Below are 19677 nucleotides of genomic sequence, written 5' to 3' on the forward strand. Positions count from 1 at the left end.
CCGTATGTGTAGTGTAATGCAGACCTGTTGAAGGTTTTTTATATATTTTATTGTGGTGCCCAGTGCCCACTCCTCTACGCAGTCCAGGTACATTTATTGGTGCGAATCAAACAAGTTGATGGTTTTCTTATTATATATATTGTGGTGACCCACTCCTCTACGCAGTCCAGGTACATTTATTGGTGCGAATCAAACAAGTTGATGGTTTTCTTATTATATATATTGTGGTGACCCACTCCTCTACGCAGTCCAGGTACATTTATTGGTGCGATTCATAAAAGTTCAGGGTTTTTAAGATATTGTGGTGACCCACTCCTCTACGCAGTCCAGGTACATTTATTGGTGCGATTCATAAAAGTTCAGGGTTTTTAATATATTGTGGTGACCCACTCCTCTACGCAGTCCAGGTACATTTATTGGTGCGAATCAAACAAGTTGATGGTTTTCTTATTATATATATTGTGGTGACCCACTCCTCTACGCAGTCCAGGTACATTTATTGGTGCGATTCATAAAAGTTCAGGGTTTTTAAGATATTGTGGTGACCCACTCCTCTACGCAGTCCAGGTACATTTATTGGTGCGAATCAAACAAGTTGATGGTTTTCTTATTATATATATTGTGGTGACCCACTCCTCTACGCAGTCCAGGTACATTTATTGGTGCGATTCATAAAAGTTCAGGGTTTTTAATATATTGTGGTGACCCACTCCTCTACGCAGTCCAGGTACATTTATTGGTGCGAATCAAACCAGTTGATGGTTTTCTTATTATATATATTGTGGTGACCCACTCCTCTACGCAGTCCAGGTACATTTATTGGTGCGATTCATAAAAGTTCAGGGTTTTTAATATATTGTGGTGACCCACTCCTCTACGCAGTCCAGGTACAATTATTGGTGCGAATCATAAAAGTTCAGGGTTTTTAATATATATTGTGGTGACCCACTCCTCTACGCAGTCCAGAAAGATACCTTGTTGCAACGTTTTGGACTAATAACTATATTGTGAGGTGTTCAGAATACACTGTAAATTAGTGGAAATGCTTGTTATTGAATGTTATTGAGGTTAATAATAGCCTAGGAGTGAAAATAAGCCCAAAAACTTGATTTTTAAACTTTTTATGTTTTTTTCAAAAAAAATCCGAATCCAATACCTTAAATCCGAACCGAGACCTTTCGTCAAGTGTTTTGCGAGACAAATCCGAACCTCAAAAATAACGAAAATCCGGATCCAAAACACAAAACACGAGACCTCAAAAGTCGCCGGTGCACATCCCTAACGTAAGCTGGCGCTAGCGTACATTATCATGATTGAAAGATTTCAGTGCTCTCAGCTCTGCTCCGAAGAGCAGAGCTGGACAGCGCATGTGTGGAGGGATCCAATGATCCCTCCCTGTCACTCACCGCTCACTCTCTGCAATTATAGTTGCAGAGACAGAGCGGAGATGTTTGTTCTTCAAACTGCACATGCACAATTCCAGTGTGAAGAAAAATGAAGAGGACCAGGAGGAGATCCGGAGACAGCGCATTCCGAAGAGGCGGGGTAAGTATGTTTTTTTATCACAGAAACAGCAGTTTATCGGAACTGCTGTTTCTGTGTTGCGTTTTTCATAAATTTGAGATATAGTTCAATCCTTATCAATGTGATAAGGATTGGAAACTATTTTTCACTGTATGAGAAGATTGATAAATGTGCCCTAATAGGGACTGCTATTTTGCACCATTCAACAAGTTCCGAAAATCGTGACTGCTGTTCCTAGTGAAGATTTTTAATAAATAGTCACAATATCTCAATACTTATCTTTGCGATAAGGATTGAAATGGATTGTGTTAAAAAAGCAGTTAATAATAAATATGCCCCCCAGTGAGGTGACCGAGAGCCAGATAGGGAAGAGATAAACTGAGGGTTGATGAGGGAGACTTGGCATAGACAGTGGGCAGGAGGGAGGGATATTCTGACACAGTAGGGTGGGAGGGAAAGAGGGAAACTCTGTTGCATCAGCTTCAGCTGCAGCTCTTAGTGATTGTGAGAGCCTTATGAGTTGAGCATAGTGTCTAGAGCCGGCAGCAGCAGCACAAAGAGCTGAGAGCAGCTCGCTCCTTGTCATTGTGTGAAGCCTCGCACGCCCATCTGTGCACCCAGCTGGAACTGCTGCAATCACTCTTCATTTCTACCACGCAAAAAAAGTGTGACTCTGACAAATCATGGAGAAATCCTGCGAAACTAACGGGCACATTGACAAGTACCCTGATTATACTGCATGCCAGGTGGATGATGGCAAATCTGCAAAGAAAGGAGTAGGGCAAAGATGTGCCCAGTTCCTCAGGAAGAATGTCATAGTGATCCTCACAGTGTCCGGGGTGCTGGTAGGGGTTGGCATGGGCACGGCAGTGAGGAGCATGAACTTGACCAAGGCTCAGATGACCTACTTTGCCTTCCCTGGAGAAATGCTCCTGAGGATGCTGAAGATGATTATCCTCCCATTGGTAGTGTGCAGCTTGATCTCTGGTGCTGCTAGTCTAGACACCAGGTCACTGGGTAAGCTGGGTGCTATCGCTGTAGCCTACTTTTTGGTGACCACCCTTATGGCCTCGGGTTTAGCCATTGCCCTGGGCTTCATCATTAAACCAGGGGCTGGGGCAGGTGCCTTGAACTCCAACGCACTGGGAATAGAAGACACCATCACTACAAATAAGGAGACAGTGGACTCTTTTCTTGATCTCGCAAGGTAATTTTTTTCACTTTTATCCTGCCAGTGCATATTGATAGATTAAACTATGTTACTGCAGACCCTCTTAGAAGTAGCTATTGAAGTAGCAAGTGTTGAATGTTTTTACAGTCTTATAGGGAGACAAAAGACCACCCTGTAGCATTCCAACTGTACTTAAATTACATGCCCTTCCATACAAAACCAGGTAAGGCATGCTGGATCTTGTAGTTCCTTAAAACCTATAGCAAGACAGGAAGCCTGCTTTAATCAAATCGGCAGTTGCCAGTCGACCAGCTTTTCCTAGTTATACTGCATGCCTAGAGGTTGATAAACTTCATCATTTAGCTATTGTTCTTTATGAAGAAACATGGAGAAGACATGCAGAGGGCTTTACTAAGATATAAGTCTCATATAGATCACCTAAGTCACTTTAGGTGTTCTTATATTGTCAGCAAATTACCTGTTGGCCCATAACAGCTCTTCGTATAACCTCTACTAATATAATGAGTTACTGATTCAAATCTACCTACTTTGTAACTTAAATTATATTTTGCCTTATACAGCATTGCACCACTGAATGGTATGCTGCTTCATTTAGTACTGCTATATAAAGAACATTATCTTAGCTGGCATGTGTAAGTCGCTCTCATATGATGCAATCCCACCATAGATTTACATGCCTACTGTGTGGCTACAGTCTGCATTGTTATTAGTAAGTACCATTTATGGAACAGGCAATAGACCACGTGGAATCAGTCCCTGTGCTTTAATATAGTAATAACATTTAAAGGTTCTGATCTCCACTAACCATATGTTGAAAATATATTTGTTGTTTCTTTCGTATGGGCTACATTCCTTATTCCTGCATATATCATACCATCATTGAGGCTATGACTAACAATGAGCACATTTCCAGCAGGATAATCTGCAATACAGGTCCACTCGTTCTATTTTCAGAGAATACAATAAAAATATTTATTTTTAACATTTTGAGTTATTTTTAATATTATTTGTTGTTACAAAACAACATTTTCCAAAGATATTTTTGTTCAAACTTTCTCTATATGTTGTGAGGTGAAGGAGTAAACTTCATGCACGTTTGTTGCTTATTGAATTCTAGCCAACAAGTGTAACTATTTATCAATGAAGAAACATTTTAATACTGCCAGACAGGCATTCCGTTATTGGCACCGAGTTGGCCACACCTGCAAGCTAGGAGGTCCAGCCATTTGGCCGTTTGGGCCAAGAGGTCCGGTCACTTCTGGAATCACTGCAGATGCTGATAGCTGTCATCTTCAACTGCTTTATCCAACATGTCCATAATGATCAATTTTTCATATTCAGTCCATACACTTCTGTAACATGTGCCATCAGCATTAGGACACAAATATATATGCATATTTACATAATGACATCTATACTGGCTGGGCTACCATCAGATACTACCATTGATATGTGTGACATATACATAGCTCCCAGAATATGACCAATAGACCCACAGTGGGTTGAGTTCCACAAATATTAAAAAGTGTAAATGTACAGTAACTTATTGCAAGAAACTGAATTTAGGACTACTCAAGGCAGTTATATAAGAATATTGCCTCTGTCAGAGAAGAATGTCATCAGATTACAAGCTTTACATACTTTCTTTTATCGCTAAAACTGGGCATCTCCTTTTTGGGACCGTTACAGGTTAATGAACTTTCACATAAAAACTAGTTGGATCGGTAATTGTAATGTTGATGGGGTTTTATTCATGGTCATAGCTCAGTGCACAGTACTGTGTAGTAATTGATTTTATAAGTGAACCTACACTAGAGTCTCGGAATGGAGGTAGGAATCCCAGGAAGATTGTCACATTCAGTAGCATTAAATTATTAATCTGCTTCCTGCAGTCAGTGGCCAGCTATCCCATGAAGCGTTTCTTACATCAGAAATGAACTTTTTCATTAAGTGGAAATGGTTTAATATTTTTGGTTTAAAAGATCGTTAAAGCTAAAAATGTATTTTAGAGTAAATATACTGTATATGAAAATAGTCCTGTTTAACACCACAGGAACAAATATTATGATGTCACAAAATATCCATATACAGGGGAAAACGCAAGATTTGCAGAAGGGGGTTTCCACACCACGCCACCAGTGGGTGTGACCAGCATGCATGGGGGCGGGGCTATAATTTTAGAGAGTGCTTGGCTGCTTTCCAAATCTCCCTATCCCCATAATATACATGGGCAATGCTGTGTGCATTACTGTTAGGTGCATGCAGGTCTCTCTTTTTGAGCAGAGTTATGTGAAGCGGGGGCAGGGTCCAGCCCCCTCAATTATACAGTGCCCCAGGCTTGGAGGGGGTTTCCAGGAACCCCCCCCCCCCTTCTCGGTTTGCCTATGATATAGACAGTCAATTGGGATATGTATTTAACTATTTTCATTGCGGTTAGGCACATTATACTAAGATTTCAGTGCCTATTGTAACACTATGGCAATTATGATGTCTGAATTAGACCATTTTTTATTCCAGCCCAGGCTGCTTAGCGCAGCTGCTGGGTATAACAGGTCTGAATGGTTGGCCTATTTGCACTATGTTGAACTAATAAGGGGCCAGAGCTTCTCTAATCTACAGGTAATAGAGGAGTTGGCATAGTTGGTATAGTATAATTATCCTCGTCACTGCTGCAGTAGTGCCACTTTAGACTGCTTTACAATTATCAGACAACATGAATCATTAAAATGATTAACAATACTCGTCTAAAGCACCACTATTGTTTTTTCCATATTGGTTATTGCTAGTAAGAGTTTGAGCTTAGATCAGCAAACCTGCATTAATTGTGACCCAACTGTGGTGCTGATTGCAGCAGGGGCGCACGGAGGATTGTCGGGGGGGGGGGGTTTTCTCCCCGCTGAACCAAAAAAAAACTGAGAGAGAGCTGCTGCGCATGCACCGGCGCAGCAGCTCCGTTTCGCCAGAGCTGTCCTATACAGCAGCCACGGCGCTGTCTAAGAAGCGTCACCGCCGCGGACGCTTCTTTGACAGTGCCGCGGCTGCTGTATAGGACAGTGGCCACTTAGTTAGCGCAGGGGGGGGGGTTCTAGAGACTCAGAAACCCCCCCTGCGTGCGCTACTGTGCAGGGAAGCAAAATTTTCCACCTTCTGATAGGCAGGAAGAAATGCAGGATTTCTAGAGGGGGTGTTTCCTCCATGCCACGCCTCCAGAGTGTGCATGACCAGCATGCAAGGGGCGTGGCTATCATTTTAGACAGTGCTAGCTCACTCTCCACTCTTCAAATACAAGGGCAGTGGCTCCTGGAAAGTCTAGCAATGAGTGAACCCTCATAATTTAATCTTATGACATTGATCAGACACCAATGACCATTATTTCTAAGTAATTTACTTGTCAACAGTCTCAATTTTTGGTGGATAGTACTGATTTATGGCAGATTGCATGGGTGTGGCATTTTGGAAAAGGGCATGGCCTTGTATGACATGGGCATGGTTTGGGTGGAGCAGGACGTGGTTTGGGCAGGTTGAGGGTGTGGTTTGAATGGATCTTGGTCATAGCCTAATTTGTTCCAATTTTACAATTGGGAATTGTGGCAGGAATTTATTAAATAAGGGGGTGGTCCAAAAGTGTTAACAGGCAGTCATAGGGTTATATTTACTAAACTGCGGGTTTGAAAACGTGAAGATGTTGCCTATAGCAACCAATCAGATTCTAGTTATCATTTATTTAGTACGTTTTACAAAATGACAGCTAGACTCTGATTGGTTGCTATAGGCAACATCTTCACTTTTTCAAACCCGCAGTTTAATAAATATACCCCATAGTGTGTGGGTGGCTGGTTTTTTTGCAAGAGGTTTTCCCCATTTCAATTATGACCAATCAAGAAAAGGTAAAATATGTTATTTTCTAGTTGGATTATGATGACTAAGAAGGAAGACATCTTTTTTATTTATTGAAGTGGTTAGCAAAGGTTTTGGGGAGTCTTTAATTTCATTAAATGTTATTTGAAAGCTATGTATGTGTTTTTATTCTTTTTTTCTTACTCTTTTGGTGTAATGGACAGGGTTTGTATGGACTCCTGCCCATTATACTGGGACCACTGGGGAAGCAAAGTTAAATTAATCTGCTATATTCAAACAGAAACCTATTTTAAAACACCCAATGTGCTAGTCACAGTATGTCAGTAAAGAGCTTTAATATATATACTGTAACTTGCCAGGGCACGGACCAGCTACATTTATCATATAAAAATGAATATTTGCTATGTGTGAATTTGCAAATAATACACCCCTAACGTCATAAGGAAAAATATAAAAAAAAAAAAACAATCCATTGAGTCGCTAACAATGGCAAAAACTGTTGCATTCCAATACCTGGTAGTACAAATTTCTCACAACTTTGCTGAATGATTTTAAAATGTCCAACATGTTGTGGCAGATATCCCTTACGGTATATGAGTATCACTGGTTGTTTGGGCTAACTAGCCAGAAATGTGCTGATACACATTTCATCAGATGGATTTCACAAGATTGCAGCAGACTGTCAGTGTGTCACCCCCATAACCTGTAGTCACATGCAGAGAGTGTTTCTCTGACACCAGCAGCAACATATATATATATATATATATATATATATATATATATATATATATATACATATATATATATATATATATATATATATATATATATCTAATATATAAATGCTTAGTGGCGTCTGTCTGTGTGTGTGTGGAAAAAAAAAACAATTTGCAGCGCCACCTGCTGGGCAGAGTTATACACTGACCTACTAAATTCTTAGTGTGTGTGGGAAAAAAATTCAAAAAGGGCTGAAATTTGGTAGGGCTCAAACTCATTTTCGTGAGGTTATTTTACCTCATAAACACACATGTGTAGAGGCGTGCGTTAGTGTGTGTGTGTGTGTGGAAAAAACTATTTTCTCAGAAAGGGCTCATCCAATTGACCTAAAATTTGGTATACTGACATTATTTGACAAAAAAATTAGATTAGTCAAGTCAGTTAACTTCCATCATCCCCCCTTATCCCCGTGGGAGGGGTAGTAAAGGCTAAATTTACGAGTTGAGGGGTCAAACTCATTTTCGTGAGGTATTTTACCTCATGAACACACATTAAAAAGGGCGCTTGCGTCGGGAAGTAACGATCTTCCCCTGAGGAGGCCTGGGCTAGGCCCAAATGCATGACAAGAACCTTTTTAAGACCTTAAGTATCTTGATTTGACTAGAATGCATGAGTATCATGCACGGGTTAACTTGTGTATATGTATATATATATATATATATATATATAAAGAGAGAGAGATAGATAGATAGATAGATAGATCCTCTGAGGGCTGTATATGGACTACAGCCAACTTTTCTTGCAGCCATCTTTGGTGATATATATATATATATATATATATATATATATACACCAGTTAGCTGACAGTCCATATACAGCCCTCAGAGGATTTATTTGCTCCTGACAACTCCCACACACTCTGCAGTCGGTGACCCTGTGATCCCTTCTCTTGGAGATACTTGAACTGTACTCTGGAAATACTCTTAGTTCATGACTTCATGATCTCATCCAGGGGAGGGCTGGCATATTTTAGGGGGGCAAGACTCGACTCAGCAGCCTATTATGATGATTTTAAAGAGAAAAAAATGCAGGTGGCCCAGTGACCCGGCCCATGGTAGCCCACTATGGGACCGGGGGCAGATGCCCCCATGCCCCCAGCCCAGCCTCTCCCTGATCTCATCACATGAACATTGCATAACCCTGAAGCGAAAAACATTTCTAGTACACATATGTAAATTGTAAATGTGACGATTATTTTGTTATTATTAGAGCTGAAAACATTGACCTATAACTGTTTATTAACTTTCTGTGCTACTAATAAGCATATATTTAACTTGGTAAACTCCGAAGAGACCTACAGATTGTTGCCCTCTTCTACCATATATGACTAGTCATAAAAAGAATCTTTGCAATATCATCATCATCATCACAAAACCACATTTTTAACACTATTTGCTTTTAATACTTATGCTTCATATATGCAAATCAGATTTTGACACAAGTCCTTTCCCTCTCCAATTATATGTCTGCTTGTGGAATAGATTCCTTTCCAATAGTTTTTTTTATGTATTTTGTTCACTGCAGAAAGAAAGTAGATGTAAGAGTCTCATGTTATGACCAAACTGTAGCATCCTCGAAAAAAAAAGAAATGAAAAACTAACCAAAATTTTTCATGTTGAATACATTTTGCCATTCAAAAACTTCTTACAACCATATACACTAAAGAACATAAATAAAATGGAGCATATATCTATTAAAAGGGTAGGAAACATTTATCACTATGAAGGACCGGACAGTAACAGAATGTAACTGGCTGAAGGGATCATCCCAGGATTGGATGGGAGCATCACATGACCGGCTCATAACCTACCCTGGGGCACATATATCCCAACAATCATATTCACAAAGGTTGTGTGATGCGGGATTTCCGACCCACGTGTGGTTTGTCAAACTAAATCAACATTTTTACATGCAGCAAGAAAACCTGTAAAAAAGTAAAGTTTAAGTAACATTGAACATTTTTATTTCATACCAGAGTCACTGTCTCTATTGCTGTGTGAGTCAGTGTCTAATTCATTCATATATCTGGACCCAACGGCATTGATCTTTTAATGTCGGCACTGTGATAGGCGACATTGTCAACGACTAACCCTGTCTGCATAATGTAAGTGTCGTCATTTAGCTGTCTGCATTACCTCAATCCGAATTACGTGCTCTACCCAAAAATAGATTGATACAGTCCCATAAACAAGTGCAATATTTTCTGTATCCTGTATTGATATATTTTTGTGACCTGTATTGATTCAAATATCAGCATAAGGAAGCCATGACCTGTGCAGCGTTGAGAGGAGAAAATGTGTTTAAAGGAGGCTCCAATGAAAACTGCTGCATGGTGCCACAAATGGTTCCAAGTTATAACACAGCAAGAGCCAGGCAACCGAGAGAAAGCCTCAAAGAATGGGATTCATGCCAGATTTCTCCCGAGCTTCTGTTCTTTGTTCTCTAGAAAGCAAACTGCTACTGTATGACTAGACTTCCAAAATCCTGCTGGGGACTGTTGAGAGCTTTACTTAACCAAGGGAACACTACATTCACGTTGACACAGATTTGTGATGACAAAGAACAAATGAAGAAGAAACAAGAAACACTTTTTTTTCTTTAGTATTTTCAAATAAAATAATAGAAAAGTTTTATCTAATTCTTTTAATTTTGCCACTGGATTGCACCAGCAAATCTAACGTACTGGTCTCTTGTTTCTCTTCTGTTCTAGCTGCATCCAACAAGGACTAAATGTTTGAGGGCCCCGATATTGAATAAGACAAGTACCGTTCATGTCCTGCTTTATTTCTCAGGGCTTTTTTGTTTGTCACCAGAGGGACACAAAAGAACACTCCCTATCTTCTATCTGAAAAGGGGGTTTATTATTTTTGAAGTTACCAACCAGTAACAGGAAGTCAAGGTAAAATATACGCAGGACACATGATGCAAATGTGCCACATATAGAAGTTGTATATTAAATTACCCTTCAATGGGTGGATACGACTATGCACAACTGAACATAACTGAGATTCAGACAAAAGTGACCTATTTACCCAATATTCAACTACTATGAAAGAAATATTTAGCATATTCCCAACCATTTCATATGGGTGGCACATTGTATAGCATTGCTGCCTCACAGTGCTGGGACCATGACTTCCATTCTGAACAGAGCACCAGCTATATGGGGCAGCACAGTGGCTTAGTGGTTAGCACTTCTGCCTCACAGCACTGGGGTCATGAGTTCAATTCCCAACCATGGCCTTATCTGTGTGGAGTTTGTATGTTCTCCCCATGTTTGCGTGGGTTTCCTCCAGGTGCTCCGGTTACCTCCCACACTCCAAAAACATACTAGTAGGTTAATTGATTGCTATCAAATTGAACCTAGTTTGTGTCTGTCTGTCTATCTGTGTGTGTGTATATTAGGGAATTTAGACTGTAAGCTCCAATGGGGCAGGGATTGATGTGAGTGAATTCTCTGTACAGCGCTGCAGAATTAGGTAGGTTAATGCTACAGGTGGGTTAATGCTACAGAATGTAGACTGCAAGCTCCACAGGTGCAGAGATTGATGTGCGTATTTGGACATTTTCTGTAAAGAACTGTTTAACGTGTGGCCTTTATATAAATATCAATAACATTCATTGCATAAATATATGCGCCATAAGGGTTACATTGTATCTTCCCAATCCTTGCCAAGGGTCCCTCCTTTTGGACTCATTAATTTGTGCACTGGAATAATGCATCAGAAACTGGGGACAGCCTTGAGAACCTGGTAAAACTGAGAGACAACCCTGAACCCCATTGCTTCATCTTACAGATGTAAGCCGGTTTAAAGTTCCAGTAAGATATTTGCTCGGACTTTGAAGTCTATTGGCTGAATGATGACGTCAGTAGCATATCACTGCACCAAATCATGATTTGGACTAATGCTTAGGGTGCCCATGACTGAAAAATGTTAGGGCCTCTCCCATGCAGAAAATGAGAAGTTGCCAGGTAGGGTCATCCAGCTTGGCAGATTTAAAACAAATTGTTCCAAGATCACTTCTTTGTGTATTGATAACCACTGTCTCGTAAAGTTGGCTAAGACCAATTAATATCCATTCTGAATATTCTGTACCTGGCTTAAAATGAAGTTGGGCAGTGACCACAGATTCTATATTTACGGTCATAGGCCAACTGCACTAATTTGGCCTTATGGCATTCAGCTTTATGTTGTTTGCCAAATGACCCAACCTTTCCAATTTGGTCATCTATGTGTGGCTAAATTAGATGGTGGTAATCCTAATCCCGATGAACTAAACCCCGACACTACTTACACCGTCAGTGGAATAGCGATACTGACATTCCTGATTTACTCTCAATTCCGAAGATGTCATTTCCCGATAAAGTCTTGGTTGCGACTGTTTAGAAAACTGACGTGAAACTATTGCGGCGGTTTAAGATCCCGGCAGCCGCATGGGCGTCACTTTTAACAGCATAGTTAGTAGTGCGGCTGAAAAGTGTCGTCCATGCAGCTGCCGGGATCTTAAACCGCCGCAATAGTTCCACGTCAGTTTTTCTAAACGCCTGCTAACCAATTAATGCACTTGTAAATTGAGTCCTCTCCACCTCTCAATTAAATATCTAGTACCTTAGAACTGGTTGTTCTTTACAGATGGACACAAGTAAGGAGCATGTGTGCACTCAGCTACTCCTGATTGTGAAATTTTGACATGAGGATACCTGTGTTTTCCATAAAGCATAGACACAGGCACATTTGCACACAAATATACACATTACATGACCCTTATTGTGTACATTTCAGGCAATGTAGTTTTAATTTTAAATCAAGGTTACAAGTAAGTAAATGATAAACCAGGAGACTCTGCAAACCACATGTCGTTCCCCACAATGTGGGTGAAGCTTTGTGCATGTGTTGTAATTCCCATGAGGATAGTTTTGTTTCATGAGTTGGTTTTGGTTTTGATGTATTAAGATAATATTTTTGTTAACTTGGTAATAGCTAAAACCCAGGACAGTACTGTTCATGAGTCAACAGACAGAAGGCTTTATTTTCATTTATCCTTTTTTTTTTCACTTACTGACTTATGTGCCATCAAAGCAATATGGTAAAATTATTGGACAACGTATTTGGATAGTATTGAGTCTAAGGATGTGAGGAATACGCTCACTATGCCTGTGATTTAGACATTACTGTAAGGGGTTAGATAGGGTTCCAGTACTAAATCTTGCATTCACCTATAAACAACTAAATCTTGCACTTACTCCATACACAACTTAGTCGCTTCGTCCACTTATTGTATTAGATCAGTAGGATCCTAAAACTCTGGCACATTCTACCCTCTCTGGTAGCCAAATGGGTAACATTTACACCTTTAAATACCAATATTCCCCTGTCTTTACAAATTAATTTATGTATCCTAAATGTTAGAAAGGAGCGATACATTCAGTCTCTGAATAGTAGCCATATTCCCCGGTGGTCCAATGGAACCGGAAATGGGGCAGGACGTCAGCTCCCGATATGCACTACTGTGCATGTGCAAACAGCGCAAACAGGAAGTTCAGCTTTTACGCCATTATACTGTGGGAGAGACGGACGCAGCAGTGATAGCTGCGTACCGTTATATCAGTAAAAGACCATCAAAGCGCACCTATGGTGATCAGAGACTCCCGATAGTAATAGGAGAGCCTGTGCCCAAAAAAATATAACCTGCACTGACGTGCAGAGTGTTATAACCAACAGTCTGCATGTAACAGTGTATAAGAACCTGCCTTTATATATATACACCAGTGTATACCTGCATATAACTGTTATTGCCTGTTGCTACTACAATAACAACTGTGAGTACCTGCATAAACTGTTTGTTACCAATTTTAATAAACCAGCAACCTGGTTAAGTTAAAAACGTCTGTGGTTTCACATCCACCCAACACCGCTGACACCTTTCACAAACATCAAATGGTATAACCAATAAATAGGACCCTAAAACGCTGACACATGCTCACCTGCATACACAAGTTAGTCACTGCTACCACTTATTGTATTAGGTGAATAGGACCCTATTTTATGTAAGCCCCACCCCTTTATAGATGGGGACTGTCCCACCACAATTGGGACAGTTGGGAGGTATGATTGTTGGGGTTTTATATATTTTTTTCTATCAAGCAAACCGTTATTTATTTTGAGGATGTGGTTTGTGGATGGGCACAGCAGGATATATGTGGAATTCTGATTTCGTAGGTGTCTTTATGACTCAGCAGCTAGGGTGTGTGGAAGTCTGAGTTTGAATTTTGTTCAATGTTGATAAAGCTATTCACTGTTTACTGATTGCTATATATATCTTTAGGGTCATACTGCCCTGATACTCAGCTCTTTTAAAAATGTTGCAAAATCAATATAATCACTGATAACTGGGCTTCATAACGTGAGACTACAAGCATTTGTATTGACATTGTCATATTGATCAATTTGAACAGGGAGTCCCTTCTCCTAAAAGATGGAAATCTTATTGCAACACTTGGGATATTCGAAGCTTATCTCAGCCACATACTCTTATTTAATAGATGAATATGATAACAATAATCTTGTACGCTTAAGAGAAAAATGGGAGGAAGACCTTGGCCCCTGTGAGATGAAGACTGGGGTACAATTTTTAGAAGTTCTCGCAAGGTGACTACTTCCTTGAAACTCCAGATTCAGATTTACATTCTCCATACAACATATCTCACTAGATGCAGACTGGCCAAATTTAGTCCTGATCAAACTACCAAATGTCCAATATGTAGAGCCCCCTGTTGCTATTACTGGCATCTCCTATGCCAATGTCCTAACAATAAATTATTTTGTACCGGAATCATTTGTTGCATCAAAAAAACTGGGGTAAAAAAACCATTATATTTACCTACCATTTGCCTCTTTGGTCTTCAACTAGAGGATACAATGAATAATCTAATACGTCAATATTTCATAAATGTTTTTATACTAGACAAGGTCAGCATAGTTAGACAATGGTTGACTTCCACAACCTCATTCGTGCATGATTGGATTAACTTAGTAAATGACATAATTGGACATGAATGATTTGTATATAGCAGCAGGAAATCGCCTTTAAAATATGAAAACATTTAAGGTCGTTGATTAAACTCCCCTTATGCTTTACCCTTTTATTTATAATCTTTTGTCTATATTATATGCATTTTGTATTCTAGTCTTTGGGGCCGATTCAATTAATTCTTGTAATGCTATGCTTAAAACACCGCTCTGCATTAACTCAGAACCCGCTGCCGTTTTCACTTTCCGCTGTGTTCAAAATAGTGCAATTCAATTAAAAAACTAGAAATGCCTCCCCCGTGCGTTAAACATAGGAGAATGCGAATGTTATTGGAGGAGAGGGGAGGGTTTAACGCTTCCATGTTGAAGGCATAACAAAAATCTACAGCAATCTCACTGTCATCTCTGAGATTCCCTTGTGACTCCATAGGATCTAGCAATGTTTTGCAGTGAAAATTTAAATTGCATTACATTACACTACCCATTTTTTTATTATATTTTAATTACACTACACTAATTTACAGTTATATTCATACCAAAGTACCTCAAGACACATTACTACAAACATATATACATAATAGGGTAGATTTGCATTTTTTGTAAAAAAAAAATGTGTGCTTTATAATGGGTTTTTTCAGTTATTTGTAATTTTATTAAAAAAAACCAATCAATTATAACATTTTTAATATGTACTTTGTTATTTCATTAATTTTAGGGGGTTTACAGCTTTTTACCCGGCCAGGAGAGGGTCGAGATAAAACTGTCTCTTTAACATATAATTGAATTGCTCACTTGTGTTTTAGCCTATACTTTTATATCAGGCTCTAACTCGCAGCGATACGCTGTTTTCAGTAAAAAAACAAAAACTTTGATGGACAATTAAATTGCGGGGAGCATTATCGTGCTCCGAAATCACACTAAATAGTGTTGGAATTGTTTTCCGCTGTGTTATGCTAACAATTGAATCGGCCCCTTTATATCCTATTATTCTGTAAGAAATATGAATGTACAAGCTGTCATATTACCTCACAATATAATACCATCTTTATAATCAATATTATATTGTATACTACTTTGTTATGTATAATATGTGATGTTTGTTTTGATTTTCTCTATTTTTGTTGAAAATTTAAAAAAAACACTGGATGAAAAAAATAACATTGGTTATTAGCTAATTTTCTCACAGTTGGTGTTTATGTAAGTGCACATCTGCTTCTCAGTGCTTGCATCCGTCTGTAATGATGCACCTATCTTCTTCTCAGGATACCTTTGACTAGCTCAGACTCTCTTCATCCCGGTAGAACTAAAATCCTACTATACACCAATGTTGTTACCAGTCGCTCAAACTTCAAGCCTTGGGGATAATCAAATTCCCTCTATTTCTGTGTAATGTCCAATGGAGCAGCTTTCTCTGATGAATTCCTACTACATTTCTTACACTTCTTTTCAATGCCCCTAGCACTTCACTTTCAATTTACATAATTCTCATTCTCATGCCCCAGGGTCCCCAGGCTCTTATTTCAAGGGTCTGGATATCTATTACAAGACTACTCACTGCTGAGGCTGAGTCAGCAGTTTCAGACTTAGCACACAACCGGCAAGCCCACAAATGTGCTTAATGTCTCTGCAGCTCCTTGTAGCTCTCACTAAGCTCACTTTGAACGTTGTAGAACCTGTTTGCAGTCTACACCTTGATTATGGGCTCCACTGTCGGCATACACCCCTGGTCTGCAATTTGACACGGTCAAACCTATCCTGAAGCTTCAACTTGGCCTAAAATGTACACAACTCACTTTGCCATTAGCTTTTCAGGTCTCAGTTAAAGATGAGTAGAAAACTTATTGTTATGCAGATCTCTATCTACCTACACAATGTATCCATTAGTAGGTGCACACAGGCTCCTCACTGGAGTGTCTCAGATCCCCTCTCTGCACTCGATCTCTGAGATGCAAGAAAAAATTTCACTCTGGAATTTTTTAGCCACTGTTTCAATCCTTCAATCCCAAATCCTTCCGAGGGTGGTACTTCTAGTTAACCCCTTAAGAGATATGAAGAGCAGGTAAGTATGTCAATCTGTGCTATTGGGGTCTATGCTTCTTTCACTACTCAATCCCAGTCTCCCAGTTCTTGTGTGCTCACATTCCTCTTCTGGGGCCTGATTCATTAAGGATCTTAACTTGAGAAACTTCTTATTTCAGTCTCCTGGACAAAACCATGTTACAATGCAAGGGGGTGCAAATTAGTGTTCTGTTTTGCACATAAGTTAAATAGTGACTGATTTTTCATGTAGCACACAAATATCAACTTTAAATTTCAGTGTACAAATAAGCTATCAAGTATTTGTTTGCTACATGAAAAAACAGTCAGTATTTAACTTATGTGCAAAACAGAATACTAATTTGCACCCCTTGCATTGTACCATGGTTTTGTCCAGGAGACTGAAATAAGAAGTTTCTCAAGTTAAGATCCTTAATGAATCAGGCCCCTGGACATCATGCCCCTATGACATCTTCAGTAATACATACTTTAACTACTTTCTCGGAAAGTTCGGAAATGTAGCATTTTCTCCTAGACTCCTGGGAAAGTAGAATAAACAATACATTACAAAACCTTTCAGCGCAGGGTATGTAGTTATTGAGTTCAGTTTGCCAGTCGCTAGGGGTCTGTTATCCCCTAATCAGAAATTAAAAAATATAGACAAAGTTTGCGACAGCGCACAAGAACCACTAAATAGTAATGAAAGTAGTTCTATAGAATAATGTTATCACTCCTATAATACTTTTGTCTTTTTTGACACAAAAGTATTTAACATCACATAGATTTTTCTGGCTAACACGGTACTGCAATAATAATTTTTAAAAATATTTTTTTTGCTACACATCTATAAAACTTATACAAATGTAACACTCAAATGATCCGTGGGTAAAAGATTCAATTCCTATATTTATTCACAAATCACATACAATATACATGTAACAAGAGCTCTTGTATAAAAACTTCAAATGTAATACCATTGCAAGCAATATGGCCAATTGCTGAATTGATAAGGCATATAATGCTAAAAAGCAATTTAATTTAATTTATGAATGTGTCCATAACATTATTGCCAGAAAACATATGATATTGCCAATCTTTCAAACAGAACTGCAATATAACTTGGAGATGAAGCTGTAGATTGTCAATTGTATGTATATACATGTGAAGGAGTCCTGCCAACAATTATTCAAATGGTAGTGTGTTCTAAGTTGGTTGAATGGATGTATAAAAAAAGTATAAAAATATGCATACAGTCCTTAGCAGATATATAACTGCAACTAGATTTTGCAACCAACAATCACAATCTCAAGGATTGAAAAACAGCAATAATAAAAATATAGTCACAGCCACACTTCACGGTTAGATAGACAAACTCAGATAGGGCTCTATGCATCAAGCATTTTTGACACTTGAAAGATGCTGAAACAGTAGTTTCCGCGTCTTTTAATTGTAGTTGCTATGCATTAACTGCCTAACGGAGGAGATTTCACAGAAATCTCCTCCGTTTAGGCAAATACCGTTCAGCATCGCAGTCCCCATAGATTTCTATGGGGACTGCGATGTTCTGCAATGCATGAAGCTTTGAAAAGCTTTGCATTGCACTGACAGATAACGCCATCTCAGGATGGCGTTATCTGTCATTTCCTATGGGATTCTGCTGAAGTCTCTTTGACTTCGCAGAACCCGGTACTGTGGAAGTCCTGTGCTAATGCGCGCAGCACAACCTTCTGTCACCGGCAGCACTAAGCTGCTGGTAAGCAGATAAATACTTTGATACAGATGGGTCACTTTGCCGGGGCTCCTAGAGTAGCCCCGGCATGGTGCATCTCAACGGTACATAAATATGCATCACTGCGATGTGCAGCGATGCATATTTGGTTGTACCGCAGTGAAGTTGATGCATAGACCCCATAGTGTTGCTTTATATTATCAAGAAATCATTTGCAAGTGTAGAGGAAGAGAGAGATGTTTATCAGACGTTTAGCCGTTATTCAGCTTTCAGATCTCAGATTCTCCTGTGCATGTGACGAGCTGCAACTTCTCCCTTGTATGCTCGTGAACTCACACAATAGAAAGAGGATCCTTGCTGGTAAATGAATTTTACCTTAGCAGAACAGGCAATAAGTTGCGCATGACGATAAGGAAAAACTGCTCTTGTCAAGTAAAACATTTACCCAAGTTTTACTAAAAATGGAATAAATAATAGTGAAAGAAACTCTAAGTATATTATATTTTACCAGTCACCTACACACACAAGTCATACATTTATTGGGTACCCACATTATACAGCAGCAGCAAATTAAATAACCCATTAATTAGTTATTTGATCAAATGCATTCTCATGGATATTGAATCAGCATATACAATGTCTGCCTCCACTGTGTGTAGAAGGTGGTACACTTTTAATTTCTCCTCCTTATGATAGTCATACTTACCTACTTTCTTCAGCTCCCTTCCGGGAGCCAGCCAGTGGAGGGGGGCGTGAAGGGGCGGGGTGGCCGAAATCGCGTCATTTCGGCCCCGCCCCCTGTGACGTCATGACGCAAATTGCGTCATTTGACAGCGGGGGCGGGGCCAAACGCCGCGATTCACCGGGAATCGCGGCGTTTGGGATCTAATTCTGCCCACTTCACTAGGAAGTGGGGCACTTCCTAGTGAAGTGGGCAGAATTCGGGAGATTGCCACACTCGCCCGGGAGTCCGGGAGACTCTCACAAAATGCGGGAGTCTCCCGGACATTCCGGGAGAGTTGGCAAGTATGATGATAGTTCATAAAAATCTTTGAAGGACTGGGAAATTCAATGTTAATTACAAATTTGAAATCCATTTATAAAAACGTAAATGAAAACTCCAGTCAGTTTCATTCATATGTTGGTCTTGGCTAAATTATTTATGTAGTAAAAAAAATCTTCTTGCTTTTATTTACAGAAACCTGATGCCTTCAAACCTTGTGGCTGCAGCTTTTCGATCGGTAAGCAACATAAACATAGAAAAATTAGGTGTAATTATATATAATAAAAAACTCTGGCAGTCTGGACCAACATAGCTATACCTGGGTCACTCAATTATTGTGATATGTCAGGTTTCCTTGTGCCTCATTATCTGATGAGTGCAGAATGAGAAACATTGACTTCCTCTCTAAAACTATGTTTTTCTACACATATGTGGTTAGCTTAATAAAGTTTAGAAACATCAGGGAGTTACTTCATTAGAATGTAGATTGTTAATCTGGTCTGTGGTACAAAGTACAGTTTTTTAC

At 39.4% G+C, this 19677-nt stretch overlaps 1 protein-coding gene across 1 annotated transcript in view; it reads left to right on the plus strand.

Moving 5' to 3' along the window:
• Positions 1-2038: 2038 nt before the first annotated feature.
• SLC1A4 (solute carrier family 1 member 4) overlaps positions 2039-19677 on the plus strand; it is a 38278-nt gene continuing 20639 nt past the window's right edge. The window contains exons 1-2 of the mRNA XM_075203909.1: positions 2039-2731; positions 19347-19389. Of these exons, the coding sequence (XP_075060010.1) occupies positions 2208-2731; positions 19347-19389 (567 nt within the window). The 5' untranslated portion in view covers positions 2039-2207. The remainder of the gene's footprint in view (positions 2732-19346; positions 19390-19677) is intronic.

This window comes from Mixophyes fleayi, chromosome 3, assembly GCF_038048845.1.
Source record: "Mixophyes fleayi isolate aMixFle1 chromosome 3, aMixFle1.hap1, whole genome shotgun sequence".
NCBI classification, from domain to species: Eukaryota; Metazoa; Chordata; class Amphibia; order Anura; family Limnodynastidae; genus Mixophyes; species Mixophyes fleayi.